Here is an 18121-nt window from a genome sequence, read left to right on the forward strand (position 1 = left end):
ATTTGGGCTTGAATATTTGCTTTGTTCATGGAGGCTTGAAAATAGATGAAAAGGAAACCTTTATCTACAATGTATGGAATGCTTTCCTGCCAGTTATGGTTTCCAACCTTTTCTTGAAGGTTAAGGTTTATGTCTAATTATTGGCAATACATTTGCAAAAGGAAATTTTAAAATACAAGAAAATCCATGTTAGCTAGCCAATGCAACAATATACTACAAAAATTATATTTCAAATATTACATTATGGTGTGACCCTCAAGGGAAAGAAAAGTTTGCCATGGTCTTTCAGAACTGTAAAACTGTAAAACTGACTTCAGCCCAAATGGTTTGGCAGATTAATTTAGCCATTGAAATACTGTCATGCATCCTCTGCCTGGCCCATGCTTTTTTGCTTGCTAAATTCAAAAACTATTTCTCTACACATCACTTGGCTTCTATACAAATGGACTTGATTTCTCAGGCAGTTCTTGGCCTTATTGATGATGTAGACAGTCTGGAATATTATCGCAAAGGTACCTCCCTTCCTAGAATCACATGGGCCATTTAGGCAGGGGTGAAATGCTCCCAGTTCGGACTGGATCGCCTAATCCGGTAGCTATGGTGGTGGGTGGTTCGGAAAACCGGTAGCAAAAATCCCTGCACCCCCCCCACCATGCTCAGCTGAGTCGCACGATCATCAGAGGCTTTTTTTTTTTACTTTCAAAAGCATTTTTTCTACAACCTCTTCCGACGAAAAAATGCTTTTAAAAGTAAAAAAAAAAAGGCTCTGATGATCGCGCGGCTCAACTAGGATCCTCAGAGGCTTTTCAAAGCATTTTTTTCTGCAACCTCTTGGCCAAAGAGGTGGTTAAAAAATGCTTTGAAAAGTCTCTGATGATCCCAGCTGAGTTGCCTGATCGGCAGAGAGGCATTTTTTAAAATGCCTCTCTGATGATCCCAGCTGAGTTGCCTGATCACCAGAGGCTTTTCAAAGCATTAGAAAAAATGCTTTGAAAAGTTAAAAAAAAAAAAAAGTTGGCCACGCCCACCCAGTCACATTATCCCACCACCACCAAGCCACGCCCACAGAAGCGGTAGTAACACATTTTACCTTTCACCCCTGCATTTAGACCATCTATTCCAACACCCACTCCACTCAGAGCCTGAGTGGCGTAGGAGGCTAATGCCTCCTACTAAGGCAGCATTTAACATCCAGCTGCCTGCAATTACTGCGAGTTCAATTCTCACCAGGCTCAAGGTCAACTCAGCCTTCCATCCTTTCTAAGATGGGTAAAATGAGGACCCGGTTTGTGGGGGCAATAAACTGACTTTGTATAAAATATACAAAAGTATGAAGGCTATTGCTTAACGCATTGTAAGCCGCCCTGAGTCTCCGGAGAAGGGCGGCATATAAAAATAAATAAAATAAAAAATAAAAAAATCCAGAAATCCAAATGAAAGCATACTAGATACAGTGGATGACTTCCTATCCTCTTGTTTTAAGAGCAATAAACAAACAAACAACTTTTTGCAAATCTTTCTGTTCTTTTACTTCAAAGATTGAAGACTTTTTAGTTCTTAAACAACGGGGCTGAAAATATGCATTATTCTTGCGTCAGTGAAATTGTCTTACCAGTTTTCACTAATACTGAAATTAATTTGTTTGCTCATTTGGACAACTGTAATGTATTTTCTGCAATAGAATCTACACTGCTTGTGCTGGCTTTGGAAGAAGAATGCTCAACAAGTAATCTGTTATTGCAGTTGGGAAATAAGAGAGAGGCAGAAGGATGAATTTTGTAGTCCAGCCGGCTGAGTAACGTGTACGAGGATAGCGAGACGTCAAAGCATGTTCTATGCAATCGGTGACCAAGCACAAGTTCTTGCTGCTCATCTTCACGATTGTGCAGATATATTTGTAATCTAAAAAACATGAAGCAAAAATCAGTCAATGGGTTATCTTTCTATAGTAGTTTCTAAGCTATATTTTATATAGAGGAAAAAAATGAGGATTCCAACTCTCTGTTCTGTGAGAAAGGTAGAGTGGCAGACAAGGTGTCAGGTACTCTTGTTGTGTGCAAACAACAAAGAGCAAACAATGGAAAGCTCTCTCCTCAGCCCAAACAGGTAGCTGAAAATATTTATGATGCTTCAAAAGTGGAATGGCTATGAGATGGGTAGGGCCTGTCAACTCAAGGCTCGGGCCTGTCATGAGGTAAACTGAGATAATCACTTCAAGCAGGATGAATTAAGCATCCTGAAAGGGTATTAAATTGTTATTTATCATGTTATTTTATTTGTACTGTGTGACGATGGAGAAACATGGGATTTTCTACCGAATATAGAAAAATAACTGGGCTAGTTTGCATTTTGACCATCAGTGAGGGGATGAAGGGCAACCGTTCCTGACTTATTTCAGGCAGCCAAATATCTTGTGTTGGCTTTGGTTAACTTTATGATTCCTGCTCCTGCTGCTTCTGGATAACACATACACATACAAATACCCTTCTAGGGTTCTTCTTTTACTCACAGGCATCCAGGTATGGTTGTCCATAAAATTCTTTGACGTGTGGGGGTATTTTGCTGAACACACCCTGTAAGTGCTTATCTGGGTTAATGAGCATATTTGTGATAAAGCCTCCAGGCTCAATGATGCTGGTTCTGATTCCGAAAGGAGAAAGCTCTCGCCTGTATTGAAATAAAAGGATTACTTTTGCATAAGGAGAGTCTGTGAGGTAGAGGGATTAAGGTCTTGGACTAGGAGCAGAGAGACTGAGCTCTTACTCTACTCCAGCCACAAATGCTCCTTCGGGACTTGGGCTGCTTACTCCCTCTCAGTCAATCTAACTCAGAAAGTTATTGTCGTGGAAGAAATAGGAGGTTGAAGTAATATTTAAGCTGCCTTGAGTTCCATTGTGGGTATTTCAGAGACCTTTCATTTTTGTGCATGTAAAAACTCGCAGCAGTTATCATATATAAAACAATCTTCCACAACTCTTTTCTAATTGTCTATCCAGTTCTAGTTTCAACTGAATATTGATCTTTAAAATTCTTTGTATCTTTGTGTGTAATTTGAATCCAAAATTGTCTGGCTTTTCTGCAAGTCCACCAAGCATGATAAAATGACCCTTCGTGTTGCCAACATTTCCAGCATAGATTGGAAGTACCTTTAGACATTTTAAAGACAATTTTTCTGTAGTCATATGCCAACATTAAATCATTTTATAAAAATTTATTTTAAATTTTTATTTAAAAAAATTAAAAAAAATTAAATAAGAGAGAGAGAGAGAAGTTCCCTGAAGATGGGCTCCAGCACAAGTCCAAAAGCTTGGAAGACAAAAACCTCTGGTCCTGGTGACACAGATTAGATCCTGAAAGAAAAATAGCTACTAAGTTTCCATTTTACCTCAGAGTGTCTGAGAAGGCTTCCACAGCAAACTTGGAGAGGCAATACCCGCCTCCGGGGGATGCCAGTCTTCCCACCACACTAGACAAGTTGACCACTCTCCCTCTGGCTCTCCTCACCAGGGGCAGCATGTGGAGCGTCACGTCAATCAGCCCAAGCAAGTTGACGTCCAGCACCTTGGCAAAATCCTCCTTCTTCAGCCACTCATTGGGAGCAACTGGATAATTTATGCCTGCATTATTTACTAACCCCCAAAGTCCTGTGAGGGGAAAAAAAGTGGGATTCAGAAGGATCTTCATTAGGGGTGGGTTCTACTTACCTTTACTACCGGTTCACAATAGGATTGCGCGTGTGTACGCACAGATTGCTGATGACGACATTTGGGGTGATGGGCGGGGCCTCCCGCCAGTTTTACTATCGGTTCTTGCAAACCGGTCTGAACCGGGGGCAACCCATCACTGATCTTCATGATTCTGTCTTGGAATAATCTTAGCTGGAACCCCAATTCCTTCAGTTCTGCTTTTTATGCCATGTATAATTCCCAAAGATAAAATTTGTTAATTCACCCTCCCACAAATATGAAAGTCAGCAAGAGGGAGGTTTGTTCCACACCTTTTTATTCAGATAGTTGCCAATCTTCTCTGAAAAGGCCTGCCTTTAGAAGGTGTGCATTCCATAAGGATGGCGAATCAGGTGTGGTGTAGTGTTGACAGTGCTGGTATAGAAACCAGGACATTGAGTTCTAGTCCTGCCGTAGGCCCAAAAGCTGTATGGGTGACCTTGGGCCAGTACTTTCTCTTAGCCCAACACACTCACAGGGTTGAAAATAGGAGAAGGAAGAAGTACAGGTAGTCCTCAACTTATGATGACAATTGAGCCGAAAACTTCTGCTGCTAAATGAGACATTTGTTAAGTAAGTTTTGCCCCATTTTACCACCTTTCTTGCCACAGTTGTTAAGTAAATCACTGCACTTGTTAAATAAGTAACATGTGAATAAGACAGAATAAAATAAGATAACCTTTATTGTCACTTTTGCTGGGTATATACTGGCACATATTAAAATGAAATTCTGATGCCCCCCCCAAAGTATGTATGTTATGTATGCATGCATGCATGCATGTATGTACACGTATGTAGATACATACATACATAGAAGGAAGTGAACTTCGAATAATCTTTTTTGCCATTCCCACCACAGCCCTCCTGTCCAAATAAAACAGTAATACAATATGACAGAATGCTTTCAATCCTTCCTTTATCAAAAGTGGTAAGGACAGGGGAAGGAAGATGTGCTCATATGACGCAGAAAGCAACCAAACTATCCTACTCGTTATTTGCCCACCCAGAAACTTAATACTACTAATCACCTCCACAGATGAATCCTTAATACACAGAGGTGTATGGATGTGCCTGCCTTTTCCAAAATCAACAATGATTCCTTTGTTTTTCCTACATTTAGAATAGGCCATACCCACCCCACCTCTGCAAATGGGATAAATGCCCACAATGGGTTGCTGCAGCGGAGACCCTGCAGTGAAGTGGGCATGGCCAGGCAGCTGCGCTCAATTGTCCTAGCCCTCTACTATTGGCTTCCCCATTGACTTTGCTTGTCAGAAGGTTACAAAAGGTGATCACGTGATCACGGGACACTGGAACTGTCATAAATATGAGTCCATTGCAGTGGTGGGTTTCAAATTTTTTTACTACCGGTTCTGTGGGTGTGGCTTGGTGGGCATGGCAGGGGAAGGATACTGTACAATCTCCATTCCCTCCCCAATCCAGGGGAAGGTTACTGCAAAATCTCCATTTCCTTCTGATCAGCTGGGACTCAGGAGGGAGAGAATAGATGGGGGTGGGGCCAGTCAGAATTTTTACTGCTGGTTCTCCGAACTATTCAAAATTTCCACTACTGGTTCTCCAGAACTGGTCAGAACCTGCTGAAACCCACCTCTGGTCCATTGCCAAGAGTCCGAATTTTGATCATGTTACCAAGAGGATGCTGTCATAAATGTGAAAAATGGTTGTAAGCCACTTTTTTCAGTGCTGTTGTAACTTCAAAGTTATTAAATCAACTGTTGTAAGTCGAGAACTACCTGTATTATTTATGTTTGCTCTGTGAGTTACTTATAAAATAATAAAGATAAAGGTTTCCCCTGTTCAGTCATATTCGACTTTAGGGGGCAGTGCTCACCTCCGTTTCTTAGCCGAGGGTGCCAGCGTTGTCCATGGTCGTGAGACTGGCCTGACTATATGCCGAAGCATAGAGAACGCTGTTACCTTCCCACCAAAGTGTACCTATTTATCTACTTGCATTTGCATGCTTTCCAACTGCTAGGTGGGCAGGAACTGTGGCAAGGATGGGCGCTCACCCCGTCATGTGGCACTTGGGTCTCATATCCAGGCTGTCAGATTTTTAGCTGACAAGTCAGCATCTTTAACCACTGAGCCATCACGCCCTCCCTAAAGTAATAAAGGCAGGATAAAAATCTAATAAATAAATAGTAAATAAATAATTGGGGCCCTGTGAAATATGAAGGAAGGCCTTAAGGTCTCCTAGGAATTTTTTACTTTGGCAGCCTCCCTCCAAGCTGGTTTGTCAGAACAATACCTGAAATGTGTCAACTGTTGCTTCAGGCCTAAGGAAAACAGTTAGGGCTCAGCCCAAGACTCTCGACCCCTTGTTGTTTGATCTCAGGATCACAAGAATACATAGGGTAGCAATTCATGCTGAATTGAACTTGCTAACCAAAAACAGACATAATTATGGTAAATTATGGTATGGTATATTTTCATGGCATTAATTTTAGTCCAATCATTTTAGGTTCTGATTTTGGACAGGGAGAAAAGAAAAAGCATAGAGAACTTGCTTTGGGAATCTGAATGATTAGACTTAAAGATACAGTGCATTACACTGCAAAGGTTTTGCATAATAATCCCACTGTATACTTTTATGAAACATTTGTGGGTGGCGTAGCATAGGCATTTTTGTTTAAATATCAAAGGAAGGATGTATTGCCTTCTTAGAAGATAGGAAAAAGAGAGAAGAATAACATTTTATAACAAAGCTATCCTACCCAGAAAATATGCAGTGTTTTTGTTACTCTTATTTCAGAGGTGTCAAACTCATGGCCCGCGGGCCGGATGCATCATGTGCTGGCCACAGACACCCCCAGTTTAGCAAAGGGGGAAAAAGTCCCAATAAATCTAGTGACGACATGATGACATGAGTTTGACACCCCTGCCTTATTTGAATTAAATTATGGTATTATCATCATAATTTATGGGATTATTAAAGACTAATACTACTCTTTAAGATACTAATAATTTATTATTATTTTATTTTTATATATTTATTAATATATAATATATAATATATAATATATAATATATAATATATAATATATAATATATAATATATAATATATAATATATAATATATAATATATTACATTATATATATAATATAATATATAATAAAATAAAATAAATTTATATATTTATTATTATTACAAAGCAAGCAATGTCTGTCCTTCATGCCAATCTTTTAGTTATAGTCAGGATCAGAATTATTTTTTTTAATGTTAATGGTTGGGTAAGTATCCATATCCTGCATTTCTGTAAAAGAGAGAAATTGCATTTTGATTGCAGGAAAATCACAAAACCCTGTCACATTAAAGCCCCTGGTGGAGGGAAGCATGTTTTGCACTCGACAGGATAAAAATTTAGTGTTTGCAATTATTATTTCACAATTTTTCTCCTCCTGGTGGAATATGGCATAGTAGATCCTGCTTGGCATCACTTGTTCATTGGAAGGTATATTAAGGAGGAATAATTGGGTTATATTCTGTCCGAATTGATGAGCCAGGGCTTGGCCATTTTGTACTTTTCAGCTATTTTAATGGATGAATTTGTCCAGCCCATTGAGAAATGTTTGCACAATGACAGTCATAGAAGTCACTTCATCAACCACCTTGTAAACCGTCTATCCAGCTGAAGTGCTTCTCTAGCATCTGAAGTAAAGTAACACTGCCTTGACTGGCTGACTGATTTGAGTGATCTAAGGTGGTTTCTTGCTGCCTGTGTGAGAAATGCTTGTTTTATTGATAAATTTCAGTTCCTGATGAGGACCTTAATAAATGTGAAGAAAAATGGAAAAGTGATACTAGTACCCTGTTCTCCCCAAAATAAGACATCCCCTGATAATAAGCCCAATCGGGCTTTTGAGCGCATGGCAATAAGGCCAAGCACTTATTTCAGGGTTCAAAAAAATACAAGACAGGGTCTTATTTTTGGGGAAACACGGTAGGAAATTGGAACAAGGAGTGCAAAGTGCAAGATTAAATAAGGTTAACTGAAAGACAGCTTTGCTAAAACTCAAGGGTAAAAATTAAAATTGCAACAAAATATATACATATTTAATTATTAAGACTAAGTAACTTGGCTATTGAAATTGGTTACACAGGAACAAAACTTTATTAAAGGCAGAAATAAGATATGTTATAGAGCTAGTTCATTGCCCATCTAAATTTTTGGCTATGGCTTTAAATACAACAATGGCAATTTAATATGTTTTAATTAGAAATGAGCAAAATATATTTAAGAATTATATTAAAAACAGAGAACCTGTGATAATTTGCTAAGCGTATATTGATTTTACTCTGAAACCTACTCAGTACTGATAATAACATATATGTAATTTGTAAAAGTTAACTAGCAATGTCAAATATTTAGGAACTGTTCTCAAGAAAGGCTTAAATGAATTATGAAAAAAATAATAATAATATCCCCCCAAGATCAGCTTTGGATTTTTTTTTCATTACATATCCATTTTCACAAACGTAAGAACAAAATATATGTTAAGGATTATATTAAAAACAGAGAATCTGTGATAATTTGCTGACAGTATATTGATTTTATTCTGAAACTTATGCAACACTGACAGTAATGTATTTGTAAAACTTAACTGGTGATGTCAAATATTTAGGAACTGTTCTCAACAAAGGCTTAAATGAATTATGGAAGAAAAATTATATTTCCACCCAACATCATCTCTGAATTTTTTTAAAAATTATATATCCATTTTCCCAAAGCTTCTGAATTTCTTTAGGCAGCAGATATCTTATATTTAGACTCTTCAAGAAAAAAAAAAGATAAATCTGCATAAAATAGGCCCCTCCATGTCATTTATTTAATGATTTCTCTACTCACTTCAGATCACTGCTTTAAAGAGGATATTGATTGGCTCTGCTTTTCTTTTCTCTGTTCCTGAATAATGAATGAAAAGGTGTAAGAGAATCCAACAGATCCTAATTAATAAATTCAGTGCTGAACATTTGCCAGTAATCAGTTCAGTGAGAAGGAATAGACCTCTGGGTCAAAATCTGATTTCTCCTAAAGTGGGCACAATAATCACTCCACTTTACAGCTGTGTTTTTAATTCAGCTGTTAGATCATGCCCACTTTAAATTCCATTAAATGCTTCATTTGCAAATGTGGCAGATCAAGCTGCGGTAAAGACTAATGGAGCCATTTCTTTCCTTTTTTTAGTTAGCACCAGTGGTGGGATTCAGCCAGTTTGCACCTATTTGGGAGAACCGTTTGTTAACTTTCTGAGCAGTTCTGAGCAGAACCGGTTGTTGGAAGAAATCTCCTTTTGTCTTTTCCCCCCACTTTACAGGGCAAATCCTGTCAGGAAGGCAGGAAGGAAACATTTTGGTGTTGTTTCTAGCCTAATCCTTATCTTTATTGCCCTAATTACAGAAACAGCCTCTCTGGTTAAGCTTTATTACATTGTAACAGCTAATGGTTCTTGGCAGTACGCCCCAACTAGCCGGAGCCTGAGCTTCTCTGGAATGTTTTTTTTTTCTTTGCTGGTACTTTGCTTTTCTTTGCTTTATTAGGGGCTTTACTTTCTTAAAGGGGAAGGGTTGTTTTAAGTTTTTTACACTGCTTTACTGGTTCCTGGCACTGTCCTTTTGGGCTGTACTTCCAAGAGGCAGGATGCAAGCTTTCTTTTTTTCCTGCCTTTCTGGAGGCATGTGATCTTTCCTTAAATCTGGATGATTTAATTAGGATATCTTGTGAGGTGAGTGAAACCAGCTGGTATCTTTAAGTGGTGCAAATGGATCTAAGGATTGCTTCTCCTGGGTGTAAAAGGGTGCTTTGTCAGTTCATTGAGCACAGGAGTCTCTTGTCTATAGGGATTCTTCAGTCATCCAGGTCATGCCTGTCCCAAAGGTGTTTTTTTCAAGAGGCAACCTGGATTTTCTTGATTTCCAGAAAGTCCAGTTGCCTCTTGAAAAAGCACCTTTGGGACAGGAGTCTCTTGCACTGCTTTGGAATGGCCAAGGCACATGATTGCTCACTGATAGTAAGATTAAAAAAAAAAAGGAGGTAGGGGTGTGGATCTTCCAATTCATATTAGTTTTCTCTCATGATAATAAGGCTTAGTAACATGGCACGAGGCTTGAAGTTTATTTAGCTATCTGTGGCATGTACTAATTTTATTGTGATCCTGACAAGCTTGGGAGGCTTGAACCTGGGTCCCCTATATAATTTGTTAATTTGTCTCTTTAGCTCAGGATTTTGTAGCCCAAATATGCCCACCCACTTTCTGGAGAGCTTAAATGACCTCTCTGCTAAAGGGTTTCACTTTATGAGAAAGAGTTGGCTGCTGATGGTTATCACTGCATTTTAACTATTTTAATTCCTCAAGGTACTCTGGCACCCTACCTGATTTGTAACTCTGGCCTGCAGGTATTTCTAATCTAATGATTGGTATTTAAGGCAGCTTTTTGCAAGCAAAGAAGCTTTTTGTATTTTTGTACAGATAATCCTTGACTTACAACAGTTCATTTAGTGACCATTCAAAGTTACAACGGCACTGAAAAAAGTGACTTATGACCGTTTTTCACACTTACGACCGTTGCAACATCCCCACGGTCACGAGGCTGGGCGAGGCAAAGCACTCCTTGACGTGAATGATGTCAAGTTGGCCATGCCCACTCAGTCACATGATCACCCAGCCATGCCTACCCATCTGGTTATTAGGGGAGAGAACTGGTTATTAAATTATTTGAATCCCACCACTGATTAGCACTTTTTGACTACCAGTCCCAAATCATGGCCATTTGGCTTTAAAATGTCTGTTTCCTGTTTTCATGTGATTTGCTTAAAAGAATAACAGAGTTGGAAGGGACTCTGGAGGTCTTCTAGTTCAACCCCCCGCTCAAGTGTGATACCCTATACTATTTCAGACAACCGGTTGTTGAATTGCTTCTTAGAAACCTCCAGTGATGGTGCAACCACAACTTCAGAAGGCAAGCCACTTCACTGATTAATTGTTCTAACATACAGGAAATATATATATATATATATTTACAGGAAATTTCTCCTTACTGGTTGGTTTTCTCCTTGATTGCATTCCATCCATTGCTTCTTGTTCTGCCTTCAGATGCTACTCTGCATACAGTGAGCCGTTGTGGCACAGTGGTTAGAATGCAGTGTTGCAGGCTAATGCTGCTGACTGCCAGGGATTCAATCCTCATCAGTTCAAGGTTGACTCAGCCTTCCATCCTTCTGAGGTCAGTAAAATGAGGAGCCAGACTGTTGGAGGCAATATACTGATTCTGTAGACTGCTTAGAAGGGCTGTAAAGCACTGTGAAGCAGTATATAAGTGCTAAGTGTTCTTGCTACCTTGCCAAGTCATTCTTAACTTAAATCCTTAAGTCCATATTTCATAAGATAAATTAAAAATAGGAGATACAAGTTTGATCCACTTTACAACTTGCTGTTTCTATTCTTTTCCTTTTATGGTTTGTTTCCTATAATATCATGATCAAATCACATGTTATTTTAATTAATATGTATTGGACCTTTTCATTATAAATTATTGTATGGGAGCATACAACCTTTTAATGTAAATCATTGCATGGGGTCACAAAAGAGATTCAATCTGTATCCTAGCTTCTTTATTTTAAAAATCTACTCCCATCACCATTGACTTTGCCCCTAAAGGTTAATAAGTCAGCTATTAAAAACAAGTAAGCAATGCTTTTTAAAAACTTTTTTTACTTTTCCTCTCTGCCATCATATAAATATATAATATGTCTTGTGAAAATTCAGTCTTTTGATTTTTGCCATCATATTGTTAATGTGCAAGTTGTAATAAAACAATCAATTTAGGAAGAGTGATCATTTTAAATGAGGCCACCATGACACACGTTTCTCAACTCCCTCAACCTTGGGTTTCTGCTATGGTAGGGAGGCATCTGCATTTTCACAAATGGGTGCCCTTCAGAATTTGCATGGATTCTGCTGATTTTTCATGTGGCTATACTTTTTATTGTTCTATTGTATTTATGCCCTCTGAGAAGATGAAGGCAGGGCCTGTCTCATGCAGCTGCACTTTTTTGATTGTTTATGCAAGGCAGCGTGGTGATTTAGCTCCTCCTTGAGGTGTACATGGGTTTGAAGCACCAGGGTCTGTAGGGATGATTGTTATTACTATGGACATGCCAATCACAACTGCCCCATTCTGGAAAGCTTCTTTAGCACGGTTTCTGTCTATTGCCTACTTGGGCTACTTCCAGCTGCTGCCAGGCATGAGTTGAGAATTGGTCTCTGTATTGCTTCATTGCCACCACCTCTATTCCCCTTGCTGGATTAGTTGGAGACAGAATTTGCTCATTATCAGTCCCCTATATTATAGACTATATTAATCAGCATACGGTTTAGCTGATTTTGAATGTGAGTTTAATGAATTCTGTTGTCTATGGAGTCTGTATATCTTGTCTTAAGTCCGAAGCTCTTAAGTAGCACATTCTATATCAGTGATGGCTAACCTTTTTGCCATCGCGTGCCAAAAGCGGGGGTCGCACGCACATGTGCCCACACCCATAATTCAATGCACCTTGCCCCCCACGCATGTGTGCATGACCCCCCTGCACTCCCCCCACTTTTGGCACATGATGGCACAGTGGGCCCATAGGCCCATTTTTTGCCCTCCCCAGGCTCCAGAGGCTTTCTTGGAGCCTGGGGAGGGCGAAAATGGCCTTCCCCACCCTCCCGGAGGCCCGCCAGAGGCCAGAAACAACCCATTTCCCAACTTCCGGTGGGCTCAGAAGGCCCGAAAATCAGCTGGCTGGCTTGCGCATGCGTGCCATAGCTGAGCTAGGGCAACGCTCACGTGCCCACCGATATGGCTCAGCGTGCCACCTGTGGCACGTGTGCCATAGGTTCGCCATCACGGTTCTATATCCTATAAATATCTGAGAAGCGTTAGAAAGAATTTGCATCCCTCAAGAGATTTTTTTTGTCTCTGTGTGCTAAATCTACACAAACGCAAGGATATTTCCTTCATGAAAGAGTTCTTATTTCTATGTCTCTTCTTATTGCCCAAATGATTAGGGGAAAAAAACCCTATATGTATAATCTCAATTTAAGAAACAAACTAAACCAGTACAGAATTAATAAATCAACAGTTTGGTTTAAATATGCATCTGACTAATTAATGAAATCAATAATACTTAATGAGAAAATGTATTATGTCTCCTAGAGAGGAAAAACCCAATGGCTTGAAACAAGCCCATTTTTTCCACAGTTCCTGCAAAAAATAGCACATAGGATAATAAACCGAGTCGATCACCTTTGTTCCCCACGCAGGTTTTCACCCACTCAGTTGTTGCTGCAACATTCTGAGTGTTGGTGACATCCAGCAGAGTGGTCTTTAACCGGTCCGATGTGACCTTTTTCAGCTCTTCTGCCCCTTCTGGAGTGAGACAAGAGGCCAACACCTGCAGACCCCGAGCATCCAGCTGCCTGGCCAGCTGTTTCCCAAAGCCAGAATCACAGCCCGTGATGAAGACGTATTTCTCTGTCAGGTTCTCCACCATTTGTCTTTCCAGGTACCATCGACAAAGGAGCCAAAGGCCCACCAGGGCAGCCAGAAAGAGCCACATAGCTGAACCCTGCTTGAGAGAATGAGAGAGAATGGAGAAACTAGATGTCCTTAAATCCAGGTACAGGTGAAATAAAGTAACCTATCCTGTTCCAGAGTAGAATTATCTGATGAGATATTATTTCATCAGATCAGATTTATCTCAAGATCATTGGTTGCTTCGTCTTAGAACATTGTGATTATCTTCATTGCCCAATTTTTTAGCCACTAGCACTTTAAGCTTCTGTGCATGCGCAGAAACGGCACACGCGTGCACGAACCAGTAGCAAAGGTAAGTGAACCCCACCCCTGCTTTGGGGCCATCCATGCTAAACACCCACAGCCTTGTTTCCAGTGGTTCTGGATAGAGCTTTTGATGTTAGGTATATAGTAAAGCCATAAATTGTTTAAGTTGAGTCCTCTGGGATGACAACTCTTAGCCAACTCGCTGGCTGTTGATCATGCAGGATGGAACCTGGGCTGGCAGGTCCAATAGCTTTGAAGAGAGACTTGTGCCACTTTATCAACAGCAACAATCAGTTGGCTCCAAAGGTACAATGGCACCTTCATGGTTTTACGAGGCTTTCTCCCTAGATCAGGAGTCCCCAACCCCTGGTCTGTGGACTACAGCATGCCAGAAACAGGGCCATGCAAAGGAGCAAAGCCCCATCTGCAGGATGCAGTCCGCATGCGAAACCTTGGGGAAAAAAACCTCTCCATGGAACCAGTCCCTGGTGCCCAAAAGGTTGGGGATCGCTGCTCTAGATAACTCACATTGTCTGGGTTGGCTGAGCTCAGTTCTTGTCTGAGCAACTTTTCCATTTCGGCGAGTCTGGAACCTGGCTCTGCTAGCATGGCCTATGTGTGGGCTAGACCAGTAGTGGGTTACTCCTGGTTCGGACTGGTTCGCAAGAATCGGTAGCATAACCGGTGGGAGGCTCCGCCCACCACCCTGGATGTCATCATAGGTGATTTGCGCATGGGCAGGATCCTGTTGTGAACCGGTAATAAAGGTAAGTAGAACCCACCCCTGGGATAGATCCAAATCAGCTGCCTGCCCTTCTTGAGTTTATTCTGTAAATCTTACCCATTAACCATGTTTCTTTCCTTGTTTTTGACAGTTAATTTTTTTAAAATATATACTGCTCTTTAATGAATATAAAGCTTTTATTTTTTGGTCACTGTAGTGAGTAGCAGGTATGCTTGCTTAGACCTAGGTGTAAGAACTGATACAGCCAGAGAAACCCCATTTGTGTGTGTGGCGGGGGAGGGGGGAACCTTCATTTTGCTTTTAGATGTTTTCTCTTTGGGCCTCTCATCCTTGGACATTGCCCAGCCCTATCACTTTCTTTAGGAGCAGGTGTTGCTTGAACACACAGTTGTGTTTCATTCATTTAACATGTGAGAATAGTTATTGGAATCCAGCAATGGGGCAATGGGATTTGACTGCAAGAATCTGGGATGTCGTGCAGGAAAGACTCGAGAAGCAGCAATGACATTTTACTACTGTTTGTCTCTGCTGTTCCTAGATTGTAGCTGGCCAGATAACACAGAGAGAGAGAGACGTTTCTTCCATTGAAGGGGATTCATGCCAGCAAAGACCGATGTTTCCTCAAGCCACAAGATTAGAAAGGCAAGAGGAAGGGGAGCAGCAGAACCAGCAAAGGCAGGTGGGCCCAGCATTTTCCTTCCCCATTGTTTCTGGCTGGCAAGACCGTACAAGCTGTATGGTGGGCCTGTGTGGTAGCATTCTTCTTTCCCTTCTGAAAACAAGAACCATTTTGAAGGGCCCACAATTCATTATGGCCAGTCTGAAAATGGCACTTTCTTCTGGGCCACAGCCATGTGGACTAGGGACATGGAGGGGACGTAGCAGCTTGGTCTCATTCCCAATGCCACAGAGCTTTCAGAAGGTGGTCCATGGTAAAAGGTAAACATTAATGGAGGTGAGGAGCAGCATTGGGACCTCAAGGGGCAGGAAGTGGAACATGGGGTATCTCAGGGGGTGAGGGAAGCCTTGTGAGTCATGAGACAGGTGGGTTTGTGCCTGCGCTAGGTCTCCCAAAACCTTCCCCCACCCCTGAGGCACCCCATGCTCACTTAACGTCCCACACGTTCATTTAATGATTGCGTTGGGGAGAGCAGGGATGGCTGGTTGTTACATGAGATATTTCATTTAATGCTTGTCCCGACTTCTGACCTTAATGGTTAGGTTCCATTGTGGTCATAACTTGAGGACTACCTGTATTGTTGTTGTACATGAGGTTATGTCCAACCCATAGCTTGCATGGGTTGGACATATACATAACTATATTATATATTACTTTATATGCAGCCAAGACAATTCCTCTTCACTCAGTGCAACCCAGGCAAGTCAAAAGGTTGGACAGCCATCATATACATGCAGCAAAGAGGCTCAGCTCACCTATTAATGAGTGCCAAGAGATATTAATTCTTTTTAAAGTTAAAAAAAAAAGGTTTCTCTAGAGGTGACTGGGGTAGGAAGGACTCATTTCTACATTAAGACTACCTTAAACAAAGAGTTGGGTGGTGGTGGGGAGACTGTTTTGTTTCTAAACACACCTCTGATTGGTGTGATTTTTACAGGTAATCCTCCATTTATGACCACAACTGAGCACAACATTTGCATTGCTAAGTGAGGCAGGTAAGTGAGTTGCACCCCGTTTTACAATCTTTTTTTTGTCAATCATGTGGTTTTTAGTGAATCATGTGGTTGTAAATGAACCTGGTTTGCCCCTTTGACTTTGCTTGTTGGAAGCTTGCTGGAAAAGTTATAAAGATGATCATATGATCCCAGGCCAGTAAAATTGTTTATAAAAGCCTGCCAGTTGCCAAGCGTCTGGATTTTGATCATGTAACTATGGGGATGATGCAATGGTCATAAGTGTGAAAACTGGTCATAAATCACTTTTTCTGTGGCCTTGTAACTTTGAATGGTCACTAAAGAAATTATTGTAAGTCAAGGACTACCTATAGAACATTTTTGGCGGCTAGGACTCAGTTTTTACCAGAAAGTGGAATGAAATGCCACTTGCTAGCAAAACCATATGTACTTCAGGACACTGCAAATGGCTGTAAATGCAGACCGGTTGCCCAACATACAAAATGTAGTCATGTGATTGCAGGGGAGGGGAAACATTAGAAATTCAAGACTGGATTGCAAATCAATTTTGAAAGGTCCATCGTAAATTCAAAGAGTTACTAAGCAATTGGCCATAAATCAAGAACTACCTGTGCATTGCAATGCCAGCTCCTGTAAAGCTGTCTTTTGTTTCATTACTACTTCAACATTCAACTGAGGGCTTCATGCAAATCACAGGGTACTGCGGCTCTTAACTAGCATTTGGCTTTACACCACACTGTATGAATGCAGGCACCGAGGAGGTTTTCACATCTGCGTCAAATTGACCTATTGAAGCCCTGGAACAGGTGATTTAAGTCACACTGCCACGGTGGCATTAAAAAAGCAACTCTCCAAAGGTCTTGAAGCAATGGGGTTAGCTTCAGAACTGTGTAATTGGCAGGTTTGACTTTTGTAATTTGCACATGTCTTTTACCTCCATTCTCTGTCTCTCTGATGTCTGATTAAACTGACCAGCCTTCTGGGAATTTTTTTTCCCTGGTATATGTTACGGAATGTTTTTATTTGCTGTGCTTTCTCTCGTTGAGGCCTGGTGCATTCCTGGATGTATCTGTACCAATATGAGCTCAACAACAGACTTGAAATAAATCCATCATCACCCATGCTTTGTTTTGCCTAATCTGTACCTAAAATATTTACCGTATTTTTCGGTGTATAAGACGCACCGGAGTATAAGACACACCTTAATTTTGGGGGAGGAAAACAAGGAAAAAACTTTTTACCTCTGCCTACCAGCATTTAAGGTGGCGCCGCCCTCCTCTTCCTCCTGCAAGCGAGAGGTGCAGGGACTACTCGCTTTCCCCCAAAGAGACCCCTTGCATGCTCTGGGGGGAGGGACAGAGCACAGCCTGAGGAACAACTCTCCCTCTTCGGGACAGTGTGTGTGGGGGGGAATCTGCCCAGCAGCTTTGGGGAACAAGGCGGGTGCCACGATTTGCGGCTGGTCACCCCTCTGGCAATGTGAGGAGCCGCTGCCGCTGCCTAACCCTCTCTGAGCCCAGAAGCCAAGCCGAGCTGAATGGGAGCCCCTAAAGGGAAACGTTCCTCCTTTCCAGCCATCGCTGCCCGGATTCCAAAATGCAAACCTCAAGAGTCGCGCTTCAGGTGGCGGCCAGTTCCCCTGCAATGTGCAGCAGGGAACTGGGAAGTGCTTTGGATTCAGGGAGATTGTAGCACTGACACCTAAGTGTTTTTCTGCACATTGCAGAGCCACGCGCCCCCGTTCTCCTTCTCAGCAACTCAACTTCTTTCCTCCTGGCCAGATCCGCTGCCTGAAACACGGTACTTTTTTTTTGTCTCTGCACACACCCCATGTTTGGAATCGGGAAGGGGATCGCGGGTCTGCCGGCCGAACCCGCGATCCCCTTCCCGATTCCAAACATGGGGTGTGTGCAGAGACAAAAAAAAAGTGTACCATGTTTCAGGCGGCGGATCTGGCCAGGAGGAAAGAGAAGAGTCTTTACGTTGGGACTCAAGTATGAAAGGGTTCTTTTATGACTTAAACTTGTAGACTATAATGAAGAGTTTTATACTAATGCTTTAAATAGGAAACGTATCAGGCAGATTAGACTGAAACAAAACCTAGGGTTAATTTGTAAAACATGCTAAATTAAGCAACAGTAGTATGTCTTGTG

At 41.3% G+C, this 18121-nt stretch overlaps 1 protein-coding gene across 1 annotated transcript; it reads right to left on the minus strand.

The window, feature by feature from the left end:
- Window positions 1-1608: 1608 nt before the first annotated feature.
- On the minus strand, window positions 1609-14281 carry LOC139312794 (retinol dehydrogenase 7-like). The gene is made up of 5 exons (XM_070937887.1): window positions 14099-14281; window positions 13034-13355; window positions 3386-3644; window positions 2510-2667; window positions 1609-1902 (listed from the first exon to the last, which is right to left on the minus strand). The coding sequence occupies exons 1-5, from the start codon at window positions 14177-14179 to the stop codon at window positions 1685-1687; spliced, it is 1038 nt and encodes a 345-aa protein (XP_070793988.1). The 5' UTR covers window positions 14180-14281; the 3' UTR covers window positions 1609-1684.
- Window positions 14282-18121: the final 3840 nt, after the last annotated feature.

Source organism: Pituophis catenifer, unplaced genomic scaffold (assembly GCF_029215685.1).
Source record: "Pituophis catenifer annectens isolate HBS135680 unplaced genomic scaffold, rPitCat1.0.hap2 SCAF_2, whole genome shotgun sequence".
NCBI classification, from domain to species: Eukaryota; Metazoa; Chordata; class Lepidosauria; order Squamata; family Colubridae; genus Pituophis; species Pituophis catenifer.

Excerpts from the sequence above, each read along its gene's own strand:
- LOC139312794 (XM_070937887.1), bottom strand. The coding sequence starts at position 14,179 with ATGCTAGCAGAGCCAGGTTCCAGACTCGCCGAAATGGAAAAGTTGCTC. Across the intron at positions 3,645-13,033 it reads AACCTGCGTGGGGAACAAAG|GACTTTGGGGGTTAGTAAAT; the intron begins GTGATCGACTCG and ends TTCCCCTCACAG. Across the intron at positions 2,668-3,385 it reads GCCTTCTCAGACACTCTGAG|GCGAGAGCTTTCTCCTTTCG; the intron begins GTAAAATGGAAA and ends ATTTCAATACAG.